The sequence below is a fragment of the Myiozetetes cayanensis genome, unplaced genomic scaffold, assembly GCF_022539395.1.
Source record: "Myiozetetes cayanensis isolate MyiCay16 unplaced genomic scaffold, myiCay2020 scf5-8, whole genome shotgun sequence".
Classification (NCBI taxonomy): domain Eukaryota; kingdom Metazoa; phylum Chordata; class Aves; order Passeriformes; family Tyrannidae; genus Myiozetetes; species Myiozetetes cayanensis.
Window position 1 is genome coordinate 91,365,722 of NW_026087742.1, and position 24,212 is coordinate 91,389,933.

The following is a 24,212-nucleotide window of genomic DNA, read 5'->3' on the forward strand; positions in this document are numbered from 1 at the left end:
CATGGTCATAGAGAGAAACAGGTATAACTAAGCAGCAATTAGAAAACAAGCTCTAATAATGTTTCAATGGATAAAACACAGTACCCCTTACCTTCAATGTAACCGTGAATACAAGCACAGTAAACACCACTGTTCCAAAGGTCCAATTTCCAAACATCTATAAAAAATGGTCCAAAGCAGTTATAGGCAATATTGTCCCCTACTTTGTGAATTGTCCAGAATAAACATCTTAAAGCTATGTAGTGCTTTGTATCATGAACCGACACCTAAGCAAAAACACTGAATTCCCTACATGATCTACACAGTGCAAAGTGTTTTGGTTTCTTGCTCTTGTGTGTACACACCTCAGATTTCATACAGACAGAAAAAGATCACAACCAATCCTCTCAACCTGAAGTTCACAGGTACGTTTCTTAATAAAGATCAAGTGTAGCACAGTTAACAAATCACTGAGATTGACAAATGAACTGCAGTAATTTCATCAATCTTCTTGGACGTCATCTTTTCTCTGATTTCCCTTCTCTGCTGTCCTTGGCATCCAATAATTTCTTGGAGGTTGAGCAGCATATTAAGCAGATGAGTAACAGTATACAAAAAGAATGCGATACCATCTAAGCACATAAATGTCTACATACATTTAAAGATAAAACACTTCTAAATTGTGTTTGATTTTCTCCCCACCTGCATAACAAAATAAAAACACTTCAGCTTTTCAGGTGGGCAGCAATGACCAATAACGCTGATGGAGGGAAGAACCGGTCACAGAGGGTTGCTTAGACTGCAATAGCTATTGGATGACCAGGTTCAGGATTCAGAGAAATGTTGGGAAAGTAAGCAACAGTTAGGACACTGTATTTTAGAAGACACTTTGTTTGATTCAGAGTATTGCACCCATGAAAGAGAAGAGTGTCCAAGAGACCTGAATTATTTTGACAGAGAACTGTTGATATCTCATGAACTCCCTTCTGCAGGAAGACATGGAATTTCAGCAGAAGACCCAGTAGGCCAAGTAGGATCTTTCTCAATGAACAAAAAGGCAAAATGGGAGCATACAAGAGATGACAATACGGGCAGGAAGCAAACAGGTAGCATAAAAGCATTACCTGGGTATAGAGGGAAAAAAATTCACAGACAAAGGTCAGCTCTAACTAGGATTAGTGAGGGGTGTTGAGAGTGACAAAAATTATATTTAGAGATATCCTTGTTTCAAAGGGAAAATGAAAGTGGAGTGGTAAGCCAACCTAGTAGAAGGTGTCACAGAAAATGCTGAAATATGCAATACTCTGGATAGCAGTCTTCACAACCAAAACCTGCTTCTTGCATTTAACAGCAAAGATTGGGAAGGAAAGGAGCAGCCAACAGTGTGGGAGCAGCAAGTTAAGGAGTTGTTACGGAGGGAAAGCAGTGAATGCAATGTATCTTGATGATGCAATGAATTTAGCAAGGCATTTGACACTTGGACAATAAGGAAGCAGGGGTGGGGTACATGGACTACTACTAGAGTTGAAAATTGGCTGAACCACTGACTCAAGAGTCCTTGATGTTTGATTGGCTGCTAGTAATCAGTGAACCACACTAGAAACAGCTACTGGGGCAGATATTGCGGATCATTCCTGTCAGTGGCCTGGACAGTGACACAGAGAACATCATGAGCAAACTACCAGGTGATACAAAAATAGAGAGCAGCTGACATAACGAATGACAGTTTCAATCCAGAGGGACCTACCTCTGCTGATTTGAGAATCATGCCAACAGATATCTTATGAAATTAAATAAGGAAAAGTACAGAGATTTACATTTATGGATAAGTAGTGCCATATATTGGAACTGACTGGCTGAGTAATGGCCCTGCAGAAAAGGAAGTTGCAGTGGGGTCACAAGGACTCCAGGCTGAATACAAGCCTATATTGTGCTCACTCTACACATAAGGAAAACTGCAAATGGAGCTGCACTGAGAGGAACAAGGCCACTGAAGAAAGGTTATTATTCTCATCTACTCAGCTACAGTGAGCTTGAACCTGGAACACCGTACTCAGTTTTGGGCCCCTCGGTTCAGGAGTATTGTAAGAAAAAATAGAAAGCATCAAATGGCAGGTAACCAATGCAGTTGGCAGCCTATGGTTCTTCTGCAAAGAGAGGCTGAAGGACTTAGTCTGGTGGAAAGAAGGTTAAGGAACAACCTAGCAGTTGCCCACAAATATTTGAAGAAGAACTACAGAGATGAAGAACTGGAACAGACATCTCTTCAGCAACAAGAAATATTCTGCTTGGATATTGTGAGAAACTTCCTCCACCATGAAGGTAGGAAAACACTAGAACAGGTTGCCCAGGAAGGCTACAGAATTTCCATCCTCAGGGATATCCAAAACTTGAAAAAGACTAGGCAAAGCATTCAGCAACTTCATCTTAATTAGCCCTGCACAAAGCAGGGATCTGAACTGGATCACATCCCATCTAAATTTTTCTGTATGAGCTAGCCCAGTATTACATCACAGGCATGTGATCACACAAATGTGCTGCTGTGTGACAAATTCTGAATGGAGACCACAGCCAGCCACAAGAGAGAAATCTGTAGGAAACTAGGCTGAGAATTTCATCAACTGGGAATGGAAAATAAATTTAAAAATAAAGAAATGACTGGCTGAAAAATTAGTTTTCTCAGTAACCATTTCACTGTTTTAAAATTATTCGATGTGTGACCAAGTGTATAGACACACAATGAAATTCAGAAAACTTTCAGCATTTTGACCTTTTACTTAGATATGTAATATAGTAATTTTATAGGCTCATGCCATCACTGTAATACTTCCTGCACCCTAAAAAACCCGTGCAGTTATAACTGGCCAGGAATCTGGATCAGGAGCTTCCAATTATGCAATTTATCAACTTTCTTCTTTCAGTTAAATTTTACAACACACTCATGTCATATCTGGCATCTCTCAGAGAGTCTACTGTCAGTCTAAGTTTCTGCATTTTGAACACATTTTCAATATAAGCTGTTAGATGAAATAAAAGAGATGAAACAACCTTTCTCTGTGTTCATTAGGCTAGACAGACAGCATTGGGCTGCAACTAAACCCTTTAACTACCCATCTTACTGGCTCAGAAAATGAGGTCATAGCACAGAGACACAAGACTCCATAAAGCTGCTGATTTGGCACAGAGAAAGGTAAAGGGAAAGTATGGGAAGGTGTGAGTTTCAGAAACTCACAATGCCTTTTCAGCATTGAGTATCTCAAGATAGTACTCATGCCTTCAAGTCTGTTTCTTACCACTAGTTTATTAACAAGTTTTTTTTATGTCCTGCTCCCAGCCTATCCAAGACTTCCCCTCCTCCTCCTGTGACTGTATTTGCTGCTCTTCCATGTTCTAATTCAGCTTTCTACTCACCTACCTTCCTTTCTGTTGTATTGTATTTGCCATTCTGTTACTCCTTTTAACTTAAGTCTCTTTCAACCCAGTTTAACAATTCTACTTAATGTGCTCCATATCAAATGTTAAAATAAAATTTAAAAAAACACACAGGAAATGCATTTTATTATATGGTTAAACTAAGATGACATTTGGCAATCTGCAATGACTTCTATGGTGCCTTCCTTTCCTCAGCACCAGCCATCAGGTCATATCCAGAGTGGAGCGCCATACACACAAAGAAACATCACAAATTAATTACAATTAATAGGAGATGAATCTCCAGCACATATTTTAACAATTTGGAACCTAACTTGAATAATTTTATAACACTTATAGCATTAGTATTACCATCAGCTTTTTTATCTTCTTTCCTGTTTTCTACCTGTTCCATAATAACGTTGTTGTAGCAGCAAACCTTTCAAATCTTCAAATCCTTCACTGACTTTTTCCGGATGTAAGCATAATTTAAATACTGAGAAATAACTATCAACACCTACTACCATTCATGTATGTATGAACTCACATAAATACCACTATTTCTGAACACTTAACATTTTCAAGCCTGTAAATCTTGAATTGCAGTTCAATATCTCTAAGTCTTATAATAAACACAGGTATGCATGCTGAGTTAACAATGAATTTTCTAACAGTCGAGACACTAAGGACTCAGAATGCCTCCTAAAGCAACATATTTTATCATCAAATATTAAAATGGATATCTACTTGTAGATATAAACATTCAAAATTTGAAAATTAGGCATTAGTCTGTCTTCAGAGCCTTAGAATTTCACTGAATGTGCGCAGAAGATGACTAAAATTTCAAAAAGGAACACAGTTTGGAATATTTGTAATATAAACTGTTTACAAAATTTGTACAGGTATGATAACTCTAATTTTCAGGACCAAAGATATAAGCTAATGCAGAATTTTGAACATCTAAAAGAAAGCACAGTGGTACCAAGAAAAGATGTAGTGCAGTGTACAGTTCTGTCTAATGGAAATGCATTCTGTCCTTAGAAAAGCTCCTTTTAACAAGCATTCTCTCACACAGCACAAGTTCATTTCCCTAACAGATGTCCCAAAGATGGTTTTTAATAATATCTGAATATTGCATTTGTAGCAAATATTTATGTTGACTGTAAGCAACAAAACTGTGTACAGTTTATTTTCTCTCTCACTTTGAGGGTCTTTTCTAAAGCCATTCAAGCACATTATAGCATCAACTGTAACAAAAATTTCCATAGCAGAGATAGCAACAAAACACAGCTTACAGAAAAGCACACAACAAAATAACAAAATGCAAGGAAGCAAAAAGCCTTTTTAAAGTTCATGGCTCTTTATCACACCTCATATACATCAATATATTTTATATAAAGTTCCTTCTATTTTAAGTGCTTCTAAAGTAGCTATAAAGAACAATTCTAACTATAGGTTTAAGTGATATTTTATTGCTCTTTACCAGTTTAATTACAGAACAGTGAAAGATGAAATGGATATCATGACAAATCCACAATAGTCTTACCATGTGAGTGCTGGTTGTCATTAGCTGAGGATAGGAAGAGAAGCAAGTAGCAAAAAGAAAAAAAGCACACAAATAAAATAGACCAAAATATCAATGGATAAAATAAATAAAATGCAAAAGTTCTTAAGATTTGCATTCATGTGACTGCAAAGCAAGCAGAGATACATTATTTTAAGCTGCCATATGTAAAAAATAATTAAACTATTGAAAAGCTTGTTATATTTAAGATCTTTTATGATCATTCATAACTACTCTACCAGAAATCTTTTGATATGTTAAGCAGATATTCATCAGATTTATGGTAAGCATGAAACGGAAAAGTCACTATGTAAATTCAGATGGAATACTTGGAATTTATGATACATATTTCTCCTAAGTTGTATCTAGTCCTATGTCTCTGCTTACTGATACACAGTGTGTCCCACTGCATAGTTCAGACTCTGCCAAACAGATAACCCATCTATCTGACTATAACTCATAGAACAGTTGAAGAAAACAATTAAAACAATTAAAACTATATTCATTTCACACTCGACGTTAAAAAAAATTACCACTGGTTGACTGATCAAATCCAACACTAACCTGTCCATTGCTGGTCACAGCTGTGTTGTCAAACAATAAATAGGCACCAAAGAAAAATACCGCAGCATCAAACACTCCTAGGAATGTCCAATAAATAAATGCACGCCAGCGCAGCAAAGCATTCTTAGCAACATCTCTGTGTAAAATAAGATACATGTATTCATTATCAGCAGGTTTGAAAATCCCAGACAAATAATGTCATTCATACTGGTTTTTGAAATAAAAACAATTGAGATACTGCATGCAAAACCACACGACAACTGTCTACCACTTCACCAGTAAATTCTTCCTGAAAAGGTCCTCTTCATTTATTTTCATTTCTTTTTTTACTGAACTGTTTCAATTTTATTGAACTGTAATTCTGCCTGTAATTTACTGCCTGTAATTCTGCTTATTTCAACTGTATGGTACACTCCTCTGTGCTGCACCTATTTACTTTTCAATCTTTTTACAGAAGGTATCCCTATTCCAGTATTTGCTGTACATGTGATGATCCACTGTAGATATGAAATGACAACACTAGAGGTCTCTGGAGACTTTGCTTTATTTCCCACAGGGTACTTATATACAGACTATTGCAACAAAACAAAACATTAATTTTATGTGGAACATGCAAAAAAAGCAGTTTGCAGTTGACTTGAAGCTTCAGGTCAAATAGTACTTCTTGAACATTTTCCCATAAAAAATACAGGAATTGGTCAACAGCATAGCTCTTCATTAGCATGTATTTTCTTACAATAAAAAAATTTAAATGTTACAGCTTTAGCTCTTGTCCACAGAATGCGTATGTATCAACTTGGCATACAGCATAAAACACATCAGAGTATATCAGAATACAGTTAAATGAAGACCCTGAATTACAGAAACATTTGCTACCAACCAATACTTTCACCATATGAACTTTAAAGACTGTCTGATGACCATACGAAGTAACTTCTCCCTGCAGATTAACAATACAGATTGCAAAGCCATATACGGCAAACAATAGGCTATCTGGCCCGGAACAACTGTACTATTGCCCAAAACAAACTTAGCAATAGGTTCTGTTAAGTATCAAAACCCCAAAATTTCTGACAAATAACCTCTGTTAGCTTTCAAAAACCAAAAAAAGTCTTCTGATTTACCATTTCTAAACTAAACTCACTTTAAATATAAAAGGAAAAATAAAAATATAGAGGTTGAGTTTCAACCATAATCTCTCGTATTCCTCTTCAATTTCATATCAGTGTACTGATTAAACTTTGGGCATCTAATATTCTTTAAAAAAAATGTTTTTCCTTTGATTACCTACTGTTAACTCTCCCTGACATGTACTGTGTTTGCAGCTACAAGGTTCAAAACTGGGCAATGTCCCTAATTTAGATGGTCAAATGCAGTTAATTGGCAAGAAGTGTATTTTAAGTGGCTAAGAACCTAAACAATCACAATTCCAATCCCCAGAAGTGAATCAACAATAAGCAGAGTACAATGTTGGACACCACACAAAATACATCCTCTGATACAACACTTTACCACTCAGTTCTCTTTTCTTTCAGAAGAAAACATGTGTATAGGAAAAGACCAGTATGTTTTCTTTTTAAAAAGTACTTCTGTTCCCCATGGTTTGAGGAAATAAAGAGTGCTAAAATAAGTCATAATTCCATTTCTACAACAATTTCTATTTTGCTCTCACTCACTTAAAGAGCAAATGAGTGGTGTGGTTTCTAAATATACATGTAAAACTATACTACTGTACTTTGTAGACTATGCATGTAGCTTTGTGATACAGAATCCTGAGGACTTCAGTTGTAACAGAGATAGATCCCACAACTGAGCAGTCAGACTTTGGGGCACAGTGTATTAATTTTACCTGTACAGGGAAGGCTCTCTCTTGAGTGTGTCTGCGCTGACATGTTGTTCCATTAGACCATAGAAGAGGATAGGAAGGGAAGTGAAGCTGATATTGTACAGTGTTAGATACGCAGTATCGTATAAAGTCTGTAGATGGAAAATAAGGAAATCAGGTATTTTAATTTAAAATTAAATCTTCATTTAATATTAAATCCTCTGCTGTGGGTGACTGCAATGAGCTATACAAAGAAACATCACAATGTGTCTTTGATTCTTCTCACTGAACTACTTTTTCACATATGTCACTATAACTAGACCTCAAACCTACCATATCACCTCATAAAATGAGTTGTTTATTTCCCAAAACCTATCTGGCAAACATTTATGCTGGAAAAATTGCTGTCAAAACCCCCTTTTTGATTCAAAATGATATTTAACACTTAAAAGAATAAAATCAATCTAAATTTTCATCAGCATATGCTTTCATATCTAAATCCTAATGATGTTTGATAAAAACCTACAAAGTTTTCAGTGGTCATTTGAAATTAAAACTAAAACAGACAAAAAATAGTTCTGTCATTTTTACTACTCCTGGAGCTTTTTTTTTTACAAAAAGCGACAGTACTATTTTCTCCCAATTAAATCCTACTCTTGCCCAATTTAATTCTGAAAATGTAAACCTTTTTGGTCTAAATCGGGTCATTCGTTTATTTGTTTTTTGGTCACTCACTCAGAAAAAACAAGAGGTAGATATTTTCTGCACAAATTTGATGAGAGCAAGGAGAAGAGAAAATAAACAAAAATTTAGGAAGGAGGATACTTGATCTTATCCTGAGTGATGGCACTTTTCTGGTCAGGAGCAGTTCACTTTTCCTCTATTTTTTCTGGTTTTATTTTTTCTTTTCTACTAATTGAATGCTGCTATTTGTCTGAAATTTGTAATTTATACTCATATACACCAGAAAAATGAGTTTATTCTTCCATTTTCATTCTGGATTCTAAAAATGAACAACTAGTTCAATTACCTTTCAGGATTTCCTCTGTCCATGTCCAATAAGCTTAAACCCAACTGACTCTACATTTCCATAGACATTTCACTTTGCATTGCCATGCCTAAATTTTGTGTTCCTATATTCCTTGACTTTGAACATAACATTGCTTTTATGAGAATTCATAAAACTGATTTCTGTAACTTAACTGCAATTGCCACTGAAAACCATTTGAACCAAAAGTGATGCTCTTCTTTTTAAAATGGGTAAACTAATACAGGAGGATACAGGATAACTTTTCTCAGGAGGATCCATTTTTTTAAAAAGCAAGAGACAACATGGCACTGATGGAAAAAGAAAAACTAACCTGTTGTGAAAACCCACAGAAGAACTGATATAAAAACTGAGGAAAAATGAAGCAGACATTCTGAAAGAAAAAGTGACAGTCATCAACTGAAATGCAAGCACTAATTTATATGCTGTACAATGCTATAGCTATGTATATCTTAGTTTTATAACACTAGTAAAAGTGAACATTGCAGAGCAGTAGAAAAAGCTGCATATATTAAACATCAACAGTCACATCTTGCAGTACCACCGCTAAGAAAAACACTGAAATGTTTTGAAAGCAAACTTATAAGGCTACAGTTTCAAAACTCAAGGGCAATGGAATTTGTGATCCAGGAGCACAGTTCAGTTAAGGCAAGGCAAATAAGGGACAAACCACAGGAGGACACAAACCACAATAAGCAAGCACAGGCATGGTTTACAGCAAAGCAATTTAAAGGTGTTTCTAGTTGTGACCACAAACGTCATTCTCTCCTAGTCAGACATACAGTCAAACACTAAAACTTTGGATTATCCTCTGACACTTCCTTTCTATCATCTTCCATTGCTTACTGAAAGAATTTCGATTGGATCCCAACATTTAGAAATAACAAAACTGTCTAAAGAGGGAGATGCTCCTTATAACCTTTCTACACCTACACTAGCCTAATGAATTTAGCATAACTCAATTTACATTAGTTTCTAAGTTCTCAAATACTATTTCCAATGTGATTTAGAGACAATCCACAAGGTACTGGAAATAAGAACAGTCTGAGATGAAATTTGTAGGAAACAAAAAAATAAGGCAAATTTTGGGTTTAAATATAACATAGATTACAGAACATAGCTATGTACAAGCTATTTCACTTCATCTTCAGGATAGAAACAATAATCCCATTTCAGCATTGCATGTGGCACTCAACAAAATCTCTATATGGAATTGTTGCTGTTTTGTACCATTGGTTGGGAAAACTGTATATAGTTAGGTATTACCATGGAAGTTTTTGAGATTTATGTAATTAGAATAAGCATTCTCCTACCTTATAAAAGAAGTATTGCACAAGTTCAGATATCCTAACATAATAAAAATGCCCATGAACTAGCAACATCTTTTTCAAATGTTTAAATTTAGGTATTGCATAGTCACTGTTTCTTGCTGCTTGACGACCTTCTTTGCCAATGATTCCTTAAAAAAAAAAAAAAAAAAGATGAAGCTCTTTGATAACTAAAGGACTATTAAAAAGATATGATTATTTGAAAAATTATATAATAATGCTATGACATTGATCTCATGGGAGATCACCACTGTATCTCATACAATTTGTGGGATAAATGCATTGGAAATTATCTATAAAATGTATAACCTGAATGAGACTGCCTGTTTTTAAGAAATAAATATTTTTTGTCATTTCACTAGGATTAATATTCTAAAATGTGTGCTTACCTATACCAACATGTGCTTCTAGAATCATACTGACATCGTTTGCTCCATCACCAATTGCTAATGTGATAGGATGCTCCTTTGATAACTTAATCAATTTCACAATCTGGAAAAAAAATAGTGTTAAAAACTCTTCTCTGTAATGGTTTGCTTATTTTACATGAGTGTACAATTAAATAAAAATTACCAAGAGGGTTATATAAGAAATCCCCTGAAGGGACATAAAACCAACATTACCCAATGCAACTACTATGCATAAAGATCACAGTTCTTCATATTACAAAGTATTTGTTCCAAACATTTTTCAAATACTTCCAAACTACTTTGAGAGAGATGGAACAGGAGGAAGGAAGAGCAGAATAAAAGATGTTGTTGAGACTGCTTAATGTTATGTAAGTGCATTAATAAATTAAGAGGGTTCCAGAGACAGAGTGTTCAATTTCAAAGAAATCGTGAAATAGAAGACTGAAAAATTCTGCTTCTTTAACTGTGAACTTTTTTCTTACTTATTTAAGAAAATATAATAGGACTCTCTATATATCTAAACACTATTGACATAAAAACTGTCCAAAAATTTTATGTCAGATCTCTTCATTACAAATTGTCACCTCTGTAAATTTGGTACTGAGTCAGTGGCAACTAAAAACTTCTACAAACTTCCAGGCAGCTCATGTGCTGGCTAAATACATTTGTTAATGTGATTTAGGGCTACACAAGCTGTACCTGAGCACTGAGATAAAGGCATGACTATTTGAAAAAAAAAAAGGAGTGCATATTCCAATGTTTGTTTCCTTCAAAAGTTCTTCAGCTATCTTGAGATGTTTCAGTAATGGAAGGATATGTTTTTACTTGATACAAACAACAAATGTAACAGTCAGGAAGTACTTAAAAATTATAATGCACACATTTTTTTTGTCTAGATTTTTCTTTAGTGGCTTTCCCCTTACATGAAAAATAGAGAAAAAATATCACTCTACAGTAATAAATAATGCAGGTTCTTGTAGTGTCAACAGATAGTAGAATATTCAAAGCTTGTTAGGTTAAAAAGAGAGTAGTTAGTTCATTTATTAAATATGTTCATTTATCAGCATGTACCAACCATAAAATTTGCACAATATGTACATAAATCAAATTCAGGTGCACAGCTGGGTGCCATTTTAGCATATCATTATCTAAATTGCTTGCCAGTAGAAATTCTCCCCTTTCCTTTTTTTTGCCTTCTCCATTTTAGAAGATACAAAAATGAATGGTAACATCTTAAGTTATCATCATAAGCAATACAGAGTATTAACCTTTGATAATTATATATGTGCACAGCTAACAAGCAATTATGAAATTAAACACAAACCTGTGCTTTTTGCAGAGGTGCCATTCGACAGCATAACACTGCACTGCAATTCCTGCAAATTTCAAGAAAGAGCTCTCTGTAGTTACCAGAGCTCCCATCTTGTCTTGGTTTCATTATTAATGATAATGCTGCTCCATCAATAATTAAACCATAATCTTGCATATCAGTTGAAAGTCTGTTCAGGGATAAAATATAAACTAAGAGTCACTGTAGAATTCTCAGACACGTTTAAAATCTGGCAACAGCTCTTATGTGAAAATGAATTAATGAAAAAATAATAAGTATTCAATACAGCAAAATTAATATACCTCTAAAGGAAATTTTCAAGACCGATATTTACGACATTTTAAAATTCTAGATTACGTTGAAAATATTCAGTGCTTTACCAGTTCAAATACAGAAATCTGATGCCTCATTGACTTCACCAGTGAGTATGAGTGTATAATTAATGACCTTTCAGTTTGGTTTGAAAGGGCTCCAAGAACTGCAGTGAGGTAAACCAAGTTGCAGGAATAAAGTTAATTTTGCAGACATTCCATAACACGGAGAAAAAAAGTTAGAGGGAAGGACCTTTTATACTCCTAAATCTACTGTGATGAGGAAAGAAGTAAACCATGCTTTGAAGGAACCTGTTGGCCTGGATAGATAAGACCACTTTCTACATTTATAGTATAAATACTTTGCATTCTGTGGTGGCTAAGTCTGATACAGGTATAACATAATTTTAATCTTAAAATATAATAATTATATATGTTACCTATAATATCACAATATACTATTATATATATAAAAATCTATTACCAGTATACCTGCTAGAAGCCAACCATGCTTGCATGAAGCAGTTTATCACAATAACAAATGCTGAACAATGCAGGGGGATGGTCCATATTACAAGAGGCATTTTCTGCAGCATCTGTACAAGTTATTTCAGAGCACCCTTGCCTTTGCCTGCATTACACAGCAGCCTCAGGCTTCAGCTCAACAGTGAACATTGTATAAACATACACTGAGGTTTATTTTTGCTCTCAGTGCTCCAAGGTTATATGACTGTGCATGGGATTTCAACAAACGTGGTTTCATCAGGATCAGTGTTTGTGAGGAAAACACCACATTTATTAACAGCAATGTATTTTAGGTGTCTCCATCTTCACTAGTAGAACACAAGCTACTTTTGGCAAATAATATCAGGTACCATAAGCTACATTTTAATAACAGTTCACAGATATGTTCAGCACTTTGCTACCACTGGCACAAATAAAGCAACGCCATTAGTGTACAATGATACCAACTAAAAAGTTACCAAGTTCAGGTAGTGTACTGAATGTTTGGCATATTATCATGAAATATTTTCAGCCTGAATTTGAGTATACAGACAGGATCCTACTATTACTGTCTTAGCAGATTCTCCAACTCCAGGGCCAAACACAAAAAAATTCTAAAGAGTTTTAACATTTAGAAAACCGGCATTGCACAAAAAGTTAAACAAACATGTTTAATCATACCTTGTAATGCCTATGGAACTTAAGCTAAATGTGGTACAGATGACCTAGAAATATTTGTGTAGTTGAATGTACAAATGTTCTTGATTAGACCAATGGGGTTTGAAGAGTAAGGAGAGTTAAGAAAAATGCTCTGGCCCAGAGATTTACGCTGTAAGGCTAAGAGTTCTAGAAACTCTCTGCTAAAATATCACAAATGCTTGCTAGCTTGTTGCTCCTTTACTACAAGTTGATTACAAATGCATATTACAATGTATTTGCTAGCTGATTCCATATTAAAAAGAGAAGCAAATAAAATATGCACCATTATGTTTGGAAGCCCCGTAACTTCTTTACGTCTCAAGATGATAAAAATGCTTTAGAATTCAATTCTTGTTTTTACCGGGGTGGGGTGGGGGGAGCAGGGAAAGCAAGCAATGTGGACCAGCTATAAACCTTCAAATAAGCAGCCTAATTTACTACCTGTATGAGACTTAATTACAGTATACCTATTTTTTTTTCTTTTAAATACTATTTTCTATCTTATTCCATGTTATGTTTCACTTCTATATACATGATACCTATCCTTCTACAAATATTCAAAATACACAGAAGTCAATGATTTCTTTACAATTTGGGTCACCTGAAGCATTTTTATGTAGACCAGAAGATTTGGTTCTCATCTGTTCTGTAAACGTAGCATAATCTTCCCTAGAAAGAGCCACATATTGCTGCTCTCTGTGGCCTTAGTCTTATCAAGAAAATTATATCATATTCTAACTCTGATTAATTGAATGTATCATATCTACTTCCTTTTTAGAAATTAGAAACAGTATTTTGCTTTATAACCTCTTTTTTTTTCCCCAAGAATAAACAGTTTTGCAGTAGAAAAATAAGTAATTTCAGTATCAGTTGTGATTTTCTTTAAATAATTAAAGCAGTAACACAAGTAAGATAAAGAACCATGACTGAAAATTTAAATTTATGTAGAACAAACATACTTAATTGCCATACAATAATTCACACTTTAGCAACAGAAATTGAAACATATTATGTTGCTGTTCTTATGGTAATTAGTCATCATTTAATTGTTTATGAAATGTATAGCAGCACATTCCTGGCTTGAAAATCCAACTTTTTCCTTACCCTGAGAAAGTATCCCTGGTTAAGCTGCCATTGTGTCTTAGGACAGTTTTGCTTAGGTCAAAAAGCACATCGTGTAAACTCTGTTCCTCAATTTTCTTTGTGGTTAGCTCAAGTATTTGGGTATTTCTCCGGAAGAGTTTGCAAGCATAGCAAGTAGCTGCAGCAGTCTCCATTTTGTCCCCTGTTAGAACCCAAACTTTAATTCCTGCTTTCTGGAGTGCTTCAATAGTGTCAGCAGCTTTTTCCTGTAGTCTGTAAAGTCAATTGACAACACATATTAATGGATTGATTGGAAATGAGAAATTCAGAGGTTCTTACTGAAAGAGTCCAAATAAAAAATTTCAATAGAAGTTATCAGATAAAAGAATTTTCCCCGAAGTGTGACTCCAAAAATGTCTAGGGGATTAGTACATGTTTTCAAATCTTTTAGAGATCTAATGATTCTTCCTTTATTTCCTCAATGCCCATATTGTAGTTCTTCCAAACTTTTTCCCTAAAATTTGATCAGTGAAGTATTACACGAACTGCTTGCAAATGGTTCGAATACACTGATTTTTGTACACCTAACTACTGTTACTAGCTTACCAAATTATAAAGTTACCATGTGTAACGTCAGTAAGCTCAGGGTGTGGATTTGATTCAAATAAAGGGTTTTTCAAATAAATCTCTAATGCAAAAATGACTCTTGAATTACTTTGATAACATCACTAAACATAAGAAACTACGAGACCTACTAACCGATCTTCAACAGCTGTAGCACCAAGTAAAATTAAATCTCTTTCTATCTTCTCATACACTTCTGCCAATTTCTTGTCCCGATCCTGGAGGGCCAACTTTGCATTCTGAAGCAGCTTCTGTACTTTGCTATATTCTTCTGCTGTGAGCTTTTTATATGCAACGCACAATGTTCGCAGTCCCTCCTAAAGAACGTAATCAAAAGAAAATGCATCTTATTGAGTTCTTCTTAGATTTCTTGTTGTTTATGTTGGAATATTTGAAAAATGAAAATCATTTTACTACTAACACAGAACATCCCACTACTCACATTTATAGTGAAGTGAATATAGTACAGACTGCTACAGAACATGGTTCAGCTTGATTCTCTGCTGCCCTGGAAGCAGTTACAAACCTGAGAGACAAACCTCAATCTTCCAGAAAAGAAACAGCTCAGTGACACAACTGGATGTATTAGATTACCAGGGAAGGGAGAGTCAAGATAAAGATTTCCTTCTCTATGTTTATAATTAGGCAGGATGAGTCAGAATAAATAGCAATAATATAAATAGTAGCTCTGCAGAGTCTGATTTTCATGCTGTGTTGCAGCAGAGGCATGAACAGGGACAAAATATCACAGACAGGGTTGAAAGTGAAAATCCAGCTGTACCATTTCAGTCAAGTGAAAACTAGAATTTAGCTGTAGGTGTTTCAGACTGCATTAGACTTCTGGACTGTGTGATGAATAAGAAAGGGAGTATATAGACTGTGTAAGGTGGGGAAAAGCTGCACAGAAAAGAAGTTCTGACACTTCAAATATACATTGCCTCTCACAATAGCATTTAATTTGCACTCTATCTTCTTAAACTTTAATCCAGAAAGTTTTTCTAAAGTTACTTATTACCAAATCAAGATGGAGAGTTATTAAAATAGCTCCCTGCTTCTTATTATTGATAAAGGCAGGTGGTAGGTGTATTTTCGTTCAGAGGCCTACTTCCAATTATCCATGATGACAAAACAGCTGTTGGTCTGACTTTCTTTCTTGTCAGACATTGGATGGATACGATAAGTACACACTTCTTTCAATTTCATTAACCTCCTTCACTTGTAATTATCATTCAGCTGTTTCATATACTAAAGCTTAGCAAAGCATTTGGAGAGTTTTGAAGTTTCCCTTCAAAATAAAAGCAGGAGACACTGTAGGTTTTTTTCTCACATACCTGTAACAATACTTTTTTTTTAGTTTGAGTACTGGATGTCAGCAAATGTTACACTATTCTTGAGACCAGCAGTCATTGCATTGCAATGAGTTCTGCATATTTTTGGACGCACAAAATTTAGTATTTCACAACTACCTTTTAGATAAAACTAAGTTCTCAATTTGTTTTAAAGGTGATCAGCCAGTTCATGGCAAATTTTTAGCACGCAAAAATGTAAGATAGGAATGATCACTGCACTGTTTCCCCAGAGCTTGTAAAGCAATCAAAGACAGCAAATCACAGTTGCTAAAGCTGGGGACTGAAACTAGCAATGAGATTTAGAGTTTTTCACTTTCCTTTTATTCAAAAATTAATTCAAACAACCACAACTGTGAAAGTGCCATACTAAAAAGCTAATTGATGACCTCTGGTTTAACACAGAATTGTGCATATCTAATGCATTCTTATTGCACCACAAGTACCATGTGGTAGGTAAGATGGGGGACAGATGCAAATAAGGGAGTAACACAGACTGCTATCCACACAGCATGAATGAACTTTGACATAGAATAACCTTGGTGCCTGGGAAGACAAATCTGTTAGCAGACAAACCAGGAGGTTAAAACACTTGATTTCTTTTTCATACTGATATCATGTGAACATATCAATAAAATCCAATCTTACCACTGCATTGCGTTCTACTCGGGATCGTACTTGTTCAATTTTGCCTTCTTTAACCCTAGGAAATATGGAGGAATCTGCTCCCTTAGAGAACAGAAATATATCACCTAAAAGAGACAGCATATGGAATTCAAATGACCAAATATTCTTTCTTCAATAAACACCCAAGTTAATTAGTTTTCAAAATGTTTTCTTTCAACTTTCTAATAACATTTGTACCCATGCTAGTACCTGGTCCCCTATTTTATAATGAAAGGCACACAGACTGTGATTAATGCCTAACTCTTTGATAAACCTGAAACAAATTCAAGTGAAACAAAAAATTTAAAAAGAAACAGAATGTGACAGTCCTACCTGTTGAAGATTTAACAATTACACTCATTCGCCGTCTCACAGAATCAAAACTCAAAACCTCCAATAATTCAAACCTGAAACAGAAATAGAATTAGTTTTTAAACAACTCTGTTTTTCCTGGTCCCTAAACTGATTATTATGACTTCAAGCATTAAAACATGACTTCTAACATGGAAAATTATTTTCAGTACTGTGGAATATGAAACTAGGACAGAATGAAACAGTAGGTTACAAATAATAAATAGAGAAGGCCCCCAAGACTCCCTGCGTAGTTAGCAGAGTATCCATGCAGGAAGACCAAGATATAAAACAGACCTAATCGGCAGACGTCTATAGAAGCATAAGGTAACATTTTCAAAAGTATGTACATCCCATGGAACAGCTGTACTACTTAAATGTTATTGAAAATTTACTCATATTATGATCTGCAAAATTTATTCTACATGTCAAAGGAAAGAAACAAAAAAAAGTACCTGTTTTAAATTTCTTTGAACTAGCTACAAAAAATTATTTTACAGATATTACCCTCCTATAAATTCTACAGATTGTGAACAACAAATTGGGTAAACACCATTTTCTATTAAGAAAATATTATTTATGATATAAAAAAGAAAAAATACCCATAGCTTCTAAAACTATCAGGAACTATGAGATTAGGTCATAAACCCCACACCACATCTTTGTTGTCATATCAATATTTTGTACTGTATATAATGTCAAACTACTAGACTAAGCGAAAATATAGAACTCCAGGGTTTATTAAAATTACCAATATTTTATTTTTCTACTAAAAGGTAAGGTTTCTTTCCTGATTAAAAATTAATGTATAAGAAAATAATGATTTATTAAACACATCAATAAGAACTCTTCATCAATTTCATTTTACTTTTAACCACTTACTTTTCTATGTTATTTTCCCGATTTAATATCTCCATAAAATTGTCCTTCAGCCTTAGATAGGTGTACCCAAGTCTGTAAAATGAAACACACATCAAGAGAATGAATACAACAAATATATAATTACCCAGTTAAAGTCATAAGGTTTTAAGACCAGGCTTATATTCTGTGTTTAGTTGATTTTAGAATATGAATAATTATGACTGCATGTTAAGAAAATTATCAACTCTAGATTACTTGGTGCTTGTTATTACAACTTTTGTGCTCAAAACAATTTTGAACTTCAGTGATCAGATCTATAGATTAAAAAAATGTAATACCTAATTACCCACATACCTCTGTATTCCTTCAACTAAAGCAACTTCATCAGGTGATGATGATATATATATACAAGGTCTTCTTGACAGCTGGTTTTTCTTCAATCCATCCACGCTGTCATCATCTTTTACTTGAACAGTGTGGCAAAGACAAAGAGCTCGGAAAAATAGTTCCTCTCTCTCCTAAAAAATAAAAAGAATGGTTATCATTATGTGTTATCATTTTTAAGTATTGCTTTAAAAACTTTTCTCTTGGAAGGTGAACTGATTACTGCTGTTCCTTATCAGACAAAGGCAGTGTCACAGGTTACCTTTTTCCCCATGGTAACCACACAACTGCTTCATAGCTTCTTGTACCACCAGTGTTGCCCTGCAAGTCAAGCTTCTGGTGCCCAAAAGAAGACAGTGTGCAACTTCTGCCTCCTCTGAGCACCACAGTGTGGCTTAAAGTGCTTTTCTTTTACCTTTGCTTAAATTTTAACAACTTATTATTAATTAAACACTGGTCAAGGTACAATTTAAGAGTCCTGAGTCCACATAGAAGGATGCAGCACCCGGTGCCTAAGTCTTAACAGAGAGTACAGATTTCAGTCTCTTAAGCAGCTCTTAAGAGCTACATAAATTACTGGAGCACACACATTTTGGCACCTGGAGCCAAATGCTTTCTAAAACATTTCAGATTATTTGGTAATGACAGCTTCTGGCATCAGAAAGGTATTTCTATTTCATGGATACCGGACTGTGTTATAACCTTATTTTCGTATCTGAAACCTATCCTTGTGTACTGTTAAATACAAGCTGTCACTATAATTCCAAGATAAAAACACAGCATACTTCAGACCACATTCTGAGCGCTATGGGTGAAGGGTATGGACAAAGTATTATATCATATTGTACTGATATATATAAAAATATATTTTCCTTTGGCTATGATTATCCTGCCCATTTACACACTGCTCATCTGCTGACATATGAAGACTCCTTAACTTTCAACTAACTTTTATTTACACGGCAAAAGAGCCACAGTGTATACATGCTACATGCAGCACACTTCAGATGTGGCTACATTAAATCACATTTTAAAGTAATTTAATTTGATCATAAACCATTCTTTGGTCACATCTTCATTCAGTGATGACTAAGTAAGTGTTGCATTGAGCACTCTTCCCCTTGGAGGAGTTTCCTGCCTTGCTTTCCCCTCTGTAGCTAATGTTAAACAGAAACCCGTTATTACATTTCTTTTATTAACCAGAGGAAGTTCTCTATTTTGGGGGTTTAATTCAGTCTTACATCTGCAGTAAGTTGAGAAACTTCTTATTAAGCCTTTATACCTCACTCTAAACTAGAAAAGGAAAAATGTCCATGAAGTTATCTACTTTGATTAGTGAAATTAATGGATGTTGTATTTCTAATATTCCCTTCATGAGTACAGTTCAATTTTCCTGTTTCATTGTAAAAAAACAAGAGCATAGAAAGAGTTATCATACCTTTCCACTTCCTCCTGGAGATGAATCAATCATATCAATGCCTGTACAATCGTGGAGAATTTGGCCATTGCAGATAACATGTGGTACATAAACGTGCCCTTCAATACAACATTCTATGAATTCCATGTTATTCTCAGTTAACGTTCCTGTTTTATCTGTGAAGACATACTCAATCTGCAAATGAGCACAAATTAAAACCAGTAGGAATATAAATAGAGATCTTCCATAATCTCTTAACAAAACTGAGTTTGTTACTGGGTTATACCTTCCTTTAAAGACCTTTCAGAAAAAGAACACAACCATTTCTTTCAGCAGTTATCTTCACAGAAATAGAAACAAAATGCATACAAATTTAATTTCAAGGGATTAGTATTTAACACACATGCCTGGATTTGCATCAGTTACTACACTAAAGAACAGTCTTTAGGGTAGTATCAGAATTCCATGTTACAATTATGTTAGATTAAATGAGGATTCTGGACACAAAGTTGTACATATGGACAACATTACCACTCTGGAAACACTCACTTTGCCTCAATATTAAAACACCTAAAAAAACCCCACCTTTAAGTAACAACTTTAAAATAAACTACAGTAGAGACAGTTGAAAAGAAAATTCTCATTCAATGAAATTTACCTGTCCCAATTCTTCGTTGAGGTCAGAAGTATTCACTAGTGGTCCTAGACCTGTGTCTTCATCAAACATTTCCTCATCCCATGTAAGGAAGTAAGAACCAAGAAATTTCTGCATTTCCACAGTGACATACATGGATACAGGGATAATGTAGTTGAAAAGAACCATAAATGCAAGGAAGTCTGTAAAAGCTCGAAGAAACTGCCAAGGAAACAAGATGAAAATATTGACTTTTCATGTACCATCAAAACCTGAAAAATTACTACATGTTACATATTATTTTTTTCAAATAACTTTAAAACAGTATGCAGTGCCTTTCACAGCTCACAGTTCAGCATAGGATGTAGATCTTCATGGTTTATAACATCACAACTAATTTGGCATGAAATTAAACTTTTTGACTTTAAATTTGCATTTTTCTTTAGACATACAGGTGTAGAGTACACTTACATAGCATTGTGGCAAAGTTCTAGAGCAACTAATGAGAGTGGTGAAGATGTATTTGAGAACAAGGGAAAAATAACATGTACATTCACAGATTACCAGAAAAATATTGTAGAACTACAGCAACTCTTCCAAGGGTTACCAAATTACGTAACTTTCAGGCAGATTTCATTAATAAATAAAGGGGTTCCTTTCCCTCTCTCAGCACAAGCAGAACATGTGCAGACACCCTGGCTCAGTTGTTTCAGTGGTGGAGCTATAGTTGACCTGCTGAGCAGGTTGAAGTGGTGCTCCTGCTGGTAATGAGAAATCTAGAAAATGCCTGGCTTGCACGTGCTCGTCATGCATTTAGGGTAGGGAAGCAAATTTTCCCCTAGTTTGATTAGGAGGATTTAGTGAAATAATACTGTGCTTTCTGTAGTGCAGGGTTCAGTTCACTACTTTGGATCATCTGGGTATCCATTCTGGACAATGACCTTGTTCCTGAAAGAACATCAGACACTGGTAACTCTTGATGCTGGCCTCTAGCTCTCCTGAGACAGCTATATGAAACCAAGCTTTTGAGGGATATTTTTATAAAGATTCCCACAGCAGATTCTTTTGAACAAGCCTGTTAGAGGATTGCCAAAAGCTGCGGGACTCCTTCCAGTCTGTATTTCTCTGCAAGAGGTTAGTTCTTTAGTAATTTCCATAAATGACAGGCAACTCCAAAACAATTTCATGAAGCTTTTTATACTAAGCCAGACATTTTCTCATCAGTTAAATTCACACATACAACTAAAGGGCAAAAATTTAATATACAAGCTTTCACAAATACAGTATCACCATTGTTATCAAAAAAAGTAAAATTTATGTATCTATAAGTAAGCAAGCTGCATATACTTTTCAGTAAGATCCTTATAAATTAAGGGTTTAGAGAATTTTTTTTTTTGTATTTTACTTTACTTGCTTACCAAGTTTCTTTTCCTTTCTGGTTCTGTTTTCTGATTATACCATGGCTCATCACGAAATGGTTCACTCTGCCAGACATACTTCAGAACAGTATTTATTAGTGCTTTACTGATGAGAATACAGAGGTATACAATAAGAAATACATTCATTGATCTAAAAAAAAAAAAAAAAGGGCAAAATAAGAATTCCATTAGCATATAAACTATAGAGTTTATTAAAAATGTACTTGTGCTTCAGCCTAACCTTTGCTGCAAGTTTACCAATACTAAGATGGTATATAACTTTTCTACAGTGTTTTTTCAATGAAGAAAAACATTGAAGACTATTTTCTATTTAAAATGTTAACTGCTATAACTGTTTCCAAAATGTGACACATTACCAAAAATAGTATATTAGTGAAAATAATAGCACAGACAGAGTCATAACAGAATAACTGGGCTTGCCTCTGCAGACCTTTTTATGCCATTTCTCTGAATCAATATAAACTCACTCACATAAGTACTTTTATAGAAATATAAAACCATCAAGAACATTTTGCTTATTAGCTGTAATGTTTTAACCCTAGACAGATCTAAAAAAAGAACAAGAACATTTTGCATTTAAAATTACACTTTCATTAACGATGGGCCTGAGCTAAAAGCCATGGGTTACACATTAATAACAATAGAAAGAGATACATCATCATTGCTTAGTCACTGCATAAGAGAAGGGCTGTCAGCTGGTCATTACATCTTGCCTCAATAAATGACATCTTGTTTTTTACAAGGCTGGACCCCTTACTCAGAGCTGATGATTTCAAATAGCAGAGCAGGACTAGAAAATAATCTAATTTAAAAACAGTAAGCAACCAGTGTCAGCTCATTCCTTAAGGATAGCAGTGTTACTTTCCCATCACATATGTCTGTATGGAACTTGTTAATTTTAGCTAAACCATGGAAAACATGCCACAGACAAGCACTGTGTTACTGCAGCTCACCAAAGTGAAGTGCATAAAAAAAGTTATTTTTACTGAATTCAAGACTTAATTGCAATGAAAAGCATTGAATGTCAGCACAGTAAAACAAACAGCCTTGGAAAACTATCAGTAGGCATGTTCTAACCAGTGAAAGAAAAGTCTTCTGGTACAGCAAAAATTCATGTCTTAAAAAGCTAGGCAATAAATTAAAGTGGCTTTATTTTTTAAACATCTAACATTAATAATAACTCAGTATTGAGAATATTTATATGACTGGTATTATAACTAAAAAATATTCAAAAAGAAGCAAAATCATAACCCTTACCTGTTTGGGGTTTTTTTGTTTGTTTTTTTGTTGTTGTTTGTTTTGGTTTGGTTTTTTTTGTTTTGTTTTGTTTTTTTAATTAATTTAAGTCAATGAAACATACACTTTTAGAAAAAAAAAATCCCATTTTCACCATTCAAACATGCAGTTTTCAACCCCCAAAATAAATATTAGGAATTTTACTTTTCTACAGCAGATCGCTTCTGTGATTTTGCCTGGTAGTTTAATGCCATCTTAGTTTCCATGCCAGTGTAGATAGCAACACCTGAAATTAGACAACTTGTTTAATAAAGACTGTACAGTACAATAACTTTATAAGAGCAGAATTCACTAGATCATTATACTCTGTCATTTCCTTAATTTTCTTTAGTCTGAGGAAAAAACCCAAATATTTTGATGATACCCCAAATTACAAATGGCTTTAATATCTTGGTTCTTAGCGGGAAATTTTAAGCAGCATTTAAATCCCAATCCAGTCACAGTTTTCAGCTGCTACAATGTTCCTGTGTAGCATTAGTACCCCTTATTAAGAAGTTGTAAATCATGTGACTTAAATCATATGCCCAGTAGTAACTGCAGGGTTGTAACCTTTTTTGATGTTTGCTTATTAATTCAGTGTCCATTCAAATAGTCAATACAAATATTTACCAAAGATTCTTTCTGTGTTCTTTAAAGTGGCTCCTCTAAGGAGCAGATTTTCAGATCCTAATGGCCTGCAAAACATAAGTATTACAAAATAAACAGTTAGAGCAAAACATCAGACCTTGGTGAAAGTCATGTAAACCAGGAAATTAGTTTTATTCAAATACTTTTTTTTGTTTAATAAACTTACTAGGAATACGTAAAATTTTAAAGTGAAAATTAAAAATAAATAATCAGATGCCTAAAATTAAGCTCATAATTTCACAAGGTGAATCTTGAACCAATGCACCTGAAACTCATATGTGTAGGCACATAAATAAAGACTCTTCATCCTAATTGCACAGTTCTTGTTTTTAAAAATACTGATTCAAGTCTTTTTTAGGCTTATATAAACTATAGTGTTCTGTATGCTAAATTATTTATTAAGGACAATACACTTTAAGTATAAATGGCATATAAGATATGTTTAGACACTTTTTGGAAACACTTCAAAGCATGTTGATGAATACAGGTAAAATAATTTATTGAGGAATAA

General features: G+C 34.4%; 1 protein-coding gene across 6 annotated transcripts in view; it reads right to left on the bottom strand.

The window, feature by feature from the left end:
- ATP11A (ATPase phospholipid transporting 11A) overlaps nt 1–24,212 on the bottom strand; it is a 111,068-nt gene that overhangs the window by 13,127 nt on the left and 73,729 nt on the right. For 3 of the 6 annotated variants that reach the window (XM_050332960.1, XM_050332964.1, XM_050332963.1), the window contains exons 9-26: nt 23,684–23,748; nt 23,219–23,300; nt 21,758–21,908; nt 20,364–20,561; nt 19,727–19,900; nt 18,259–18,422; nt 17,926–17,997; nt 17,026–17,099; nt 16,675–16,778; nt 14,816–14,997; nt 14,078–14,329; nt 11,454–11,628; nt 10,109–10,211; nt 9,705–9,850; nt 8,705–8,764; nt 7,368–7,495; nt 5,519–5,654; nt 92–157 (exon numbers count right to left, since the gene is read on the bottom strand). In XM_050332960.1, coding sequence (XP_050188917.1) covers nt 92–157; nt 5,519–5,654; nt 7,368–7,495; nt 8,705–8,764; nt 9,705–9,850; nt 10,109–10,211; nt 11,454–11,628; nt 14,078–14,329; nt 14,816–14,997; nt 16,675–16,778; nt 17,026–17,099; nt 17,926–17,997; nt 18,259–18,422; nt 19,727–19,900; nt 20,364–20,561; nt 21,758–21,908; nt 23,219–23,300; nt 23,684–23,748 — 2,332 coding nt within the window. Of the gene's footprint in view, nt 1–91; nt 158–4,936; nt 4,961–5,518; nt 5,655–7,367; nt 7,496–8,704; nt 8,765–9,704; nt 9,851–10,108; nt 10,212–11,453; nt 11,629–14,077; nt 14,330–14,815; nt 14,998–16,674; nt 16,779–17,025; nt 17,100–17,925; nt 17,998–18,258; nt 18,423–19,726; nt 19,901–20,363; nt 20,562–21,757; nt 21,909–23,218; nt 23,301–23,683; nt 23,749–24,212 lie in introns of all 6 variants that reach the window. The other 3 variants (XM_050332959.1, XM_050332962.1, XM_050332961.1) reach the window with 2 other exon arrangements.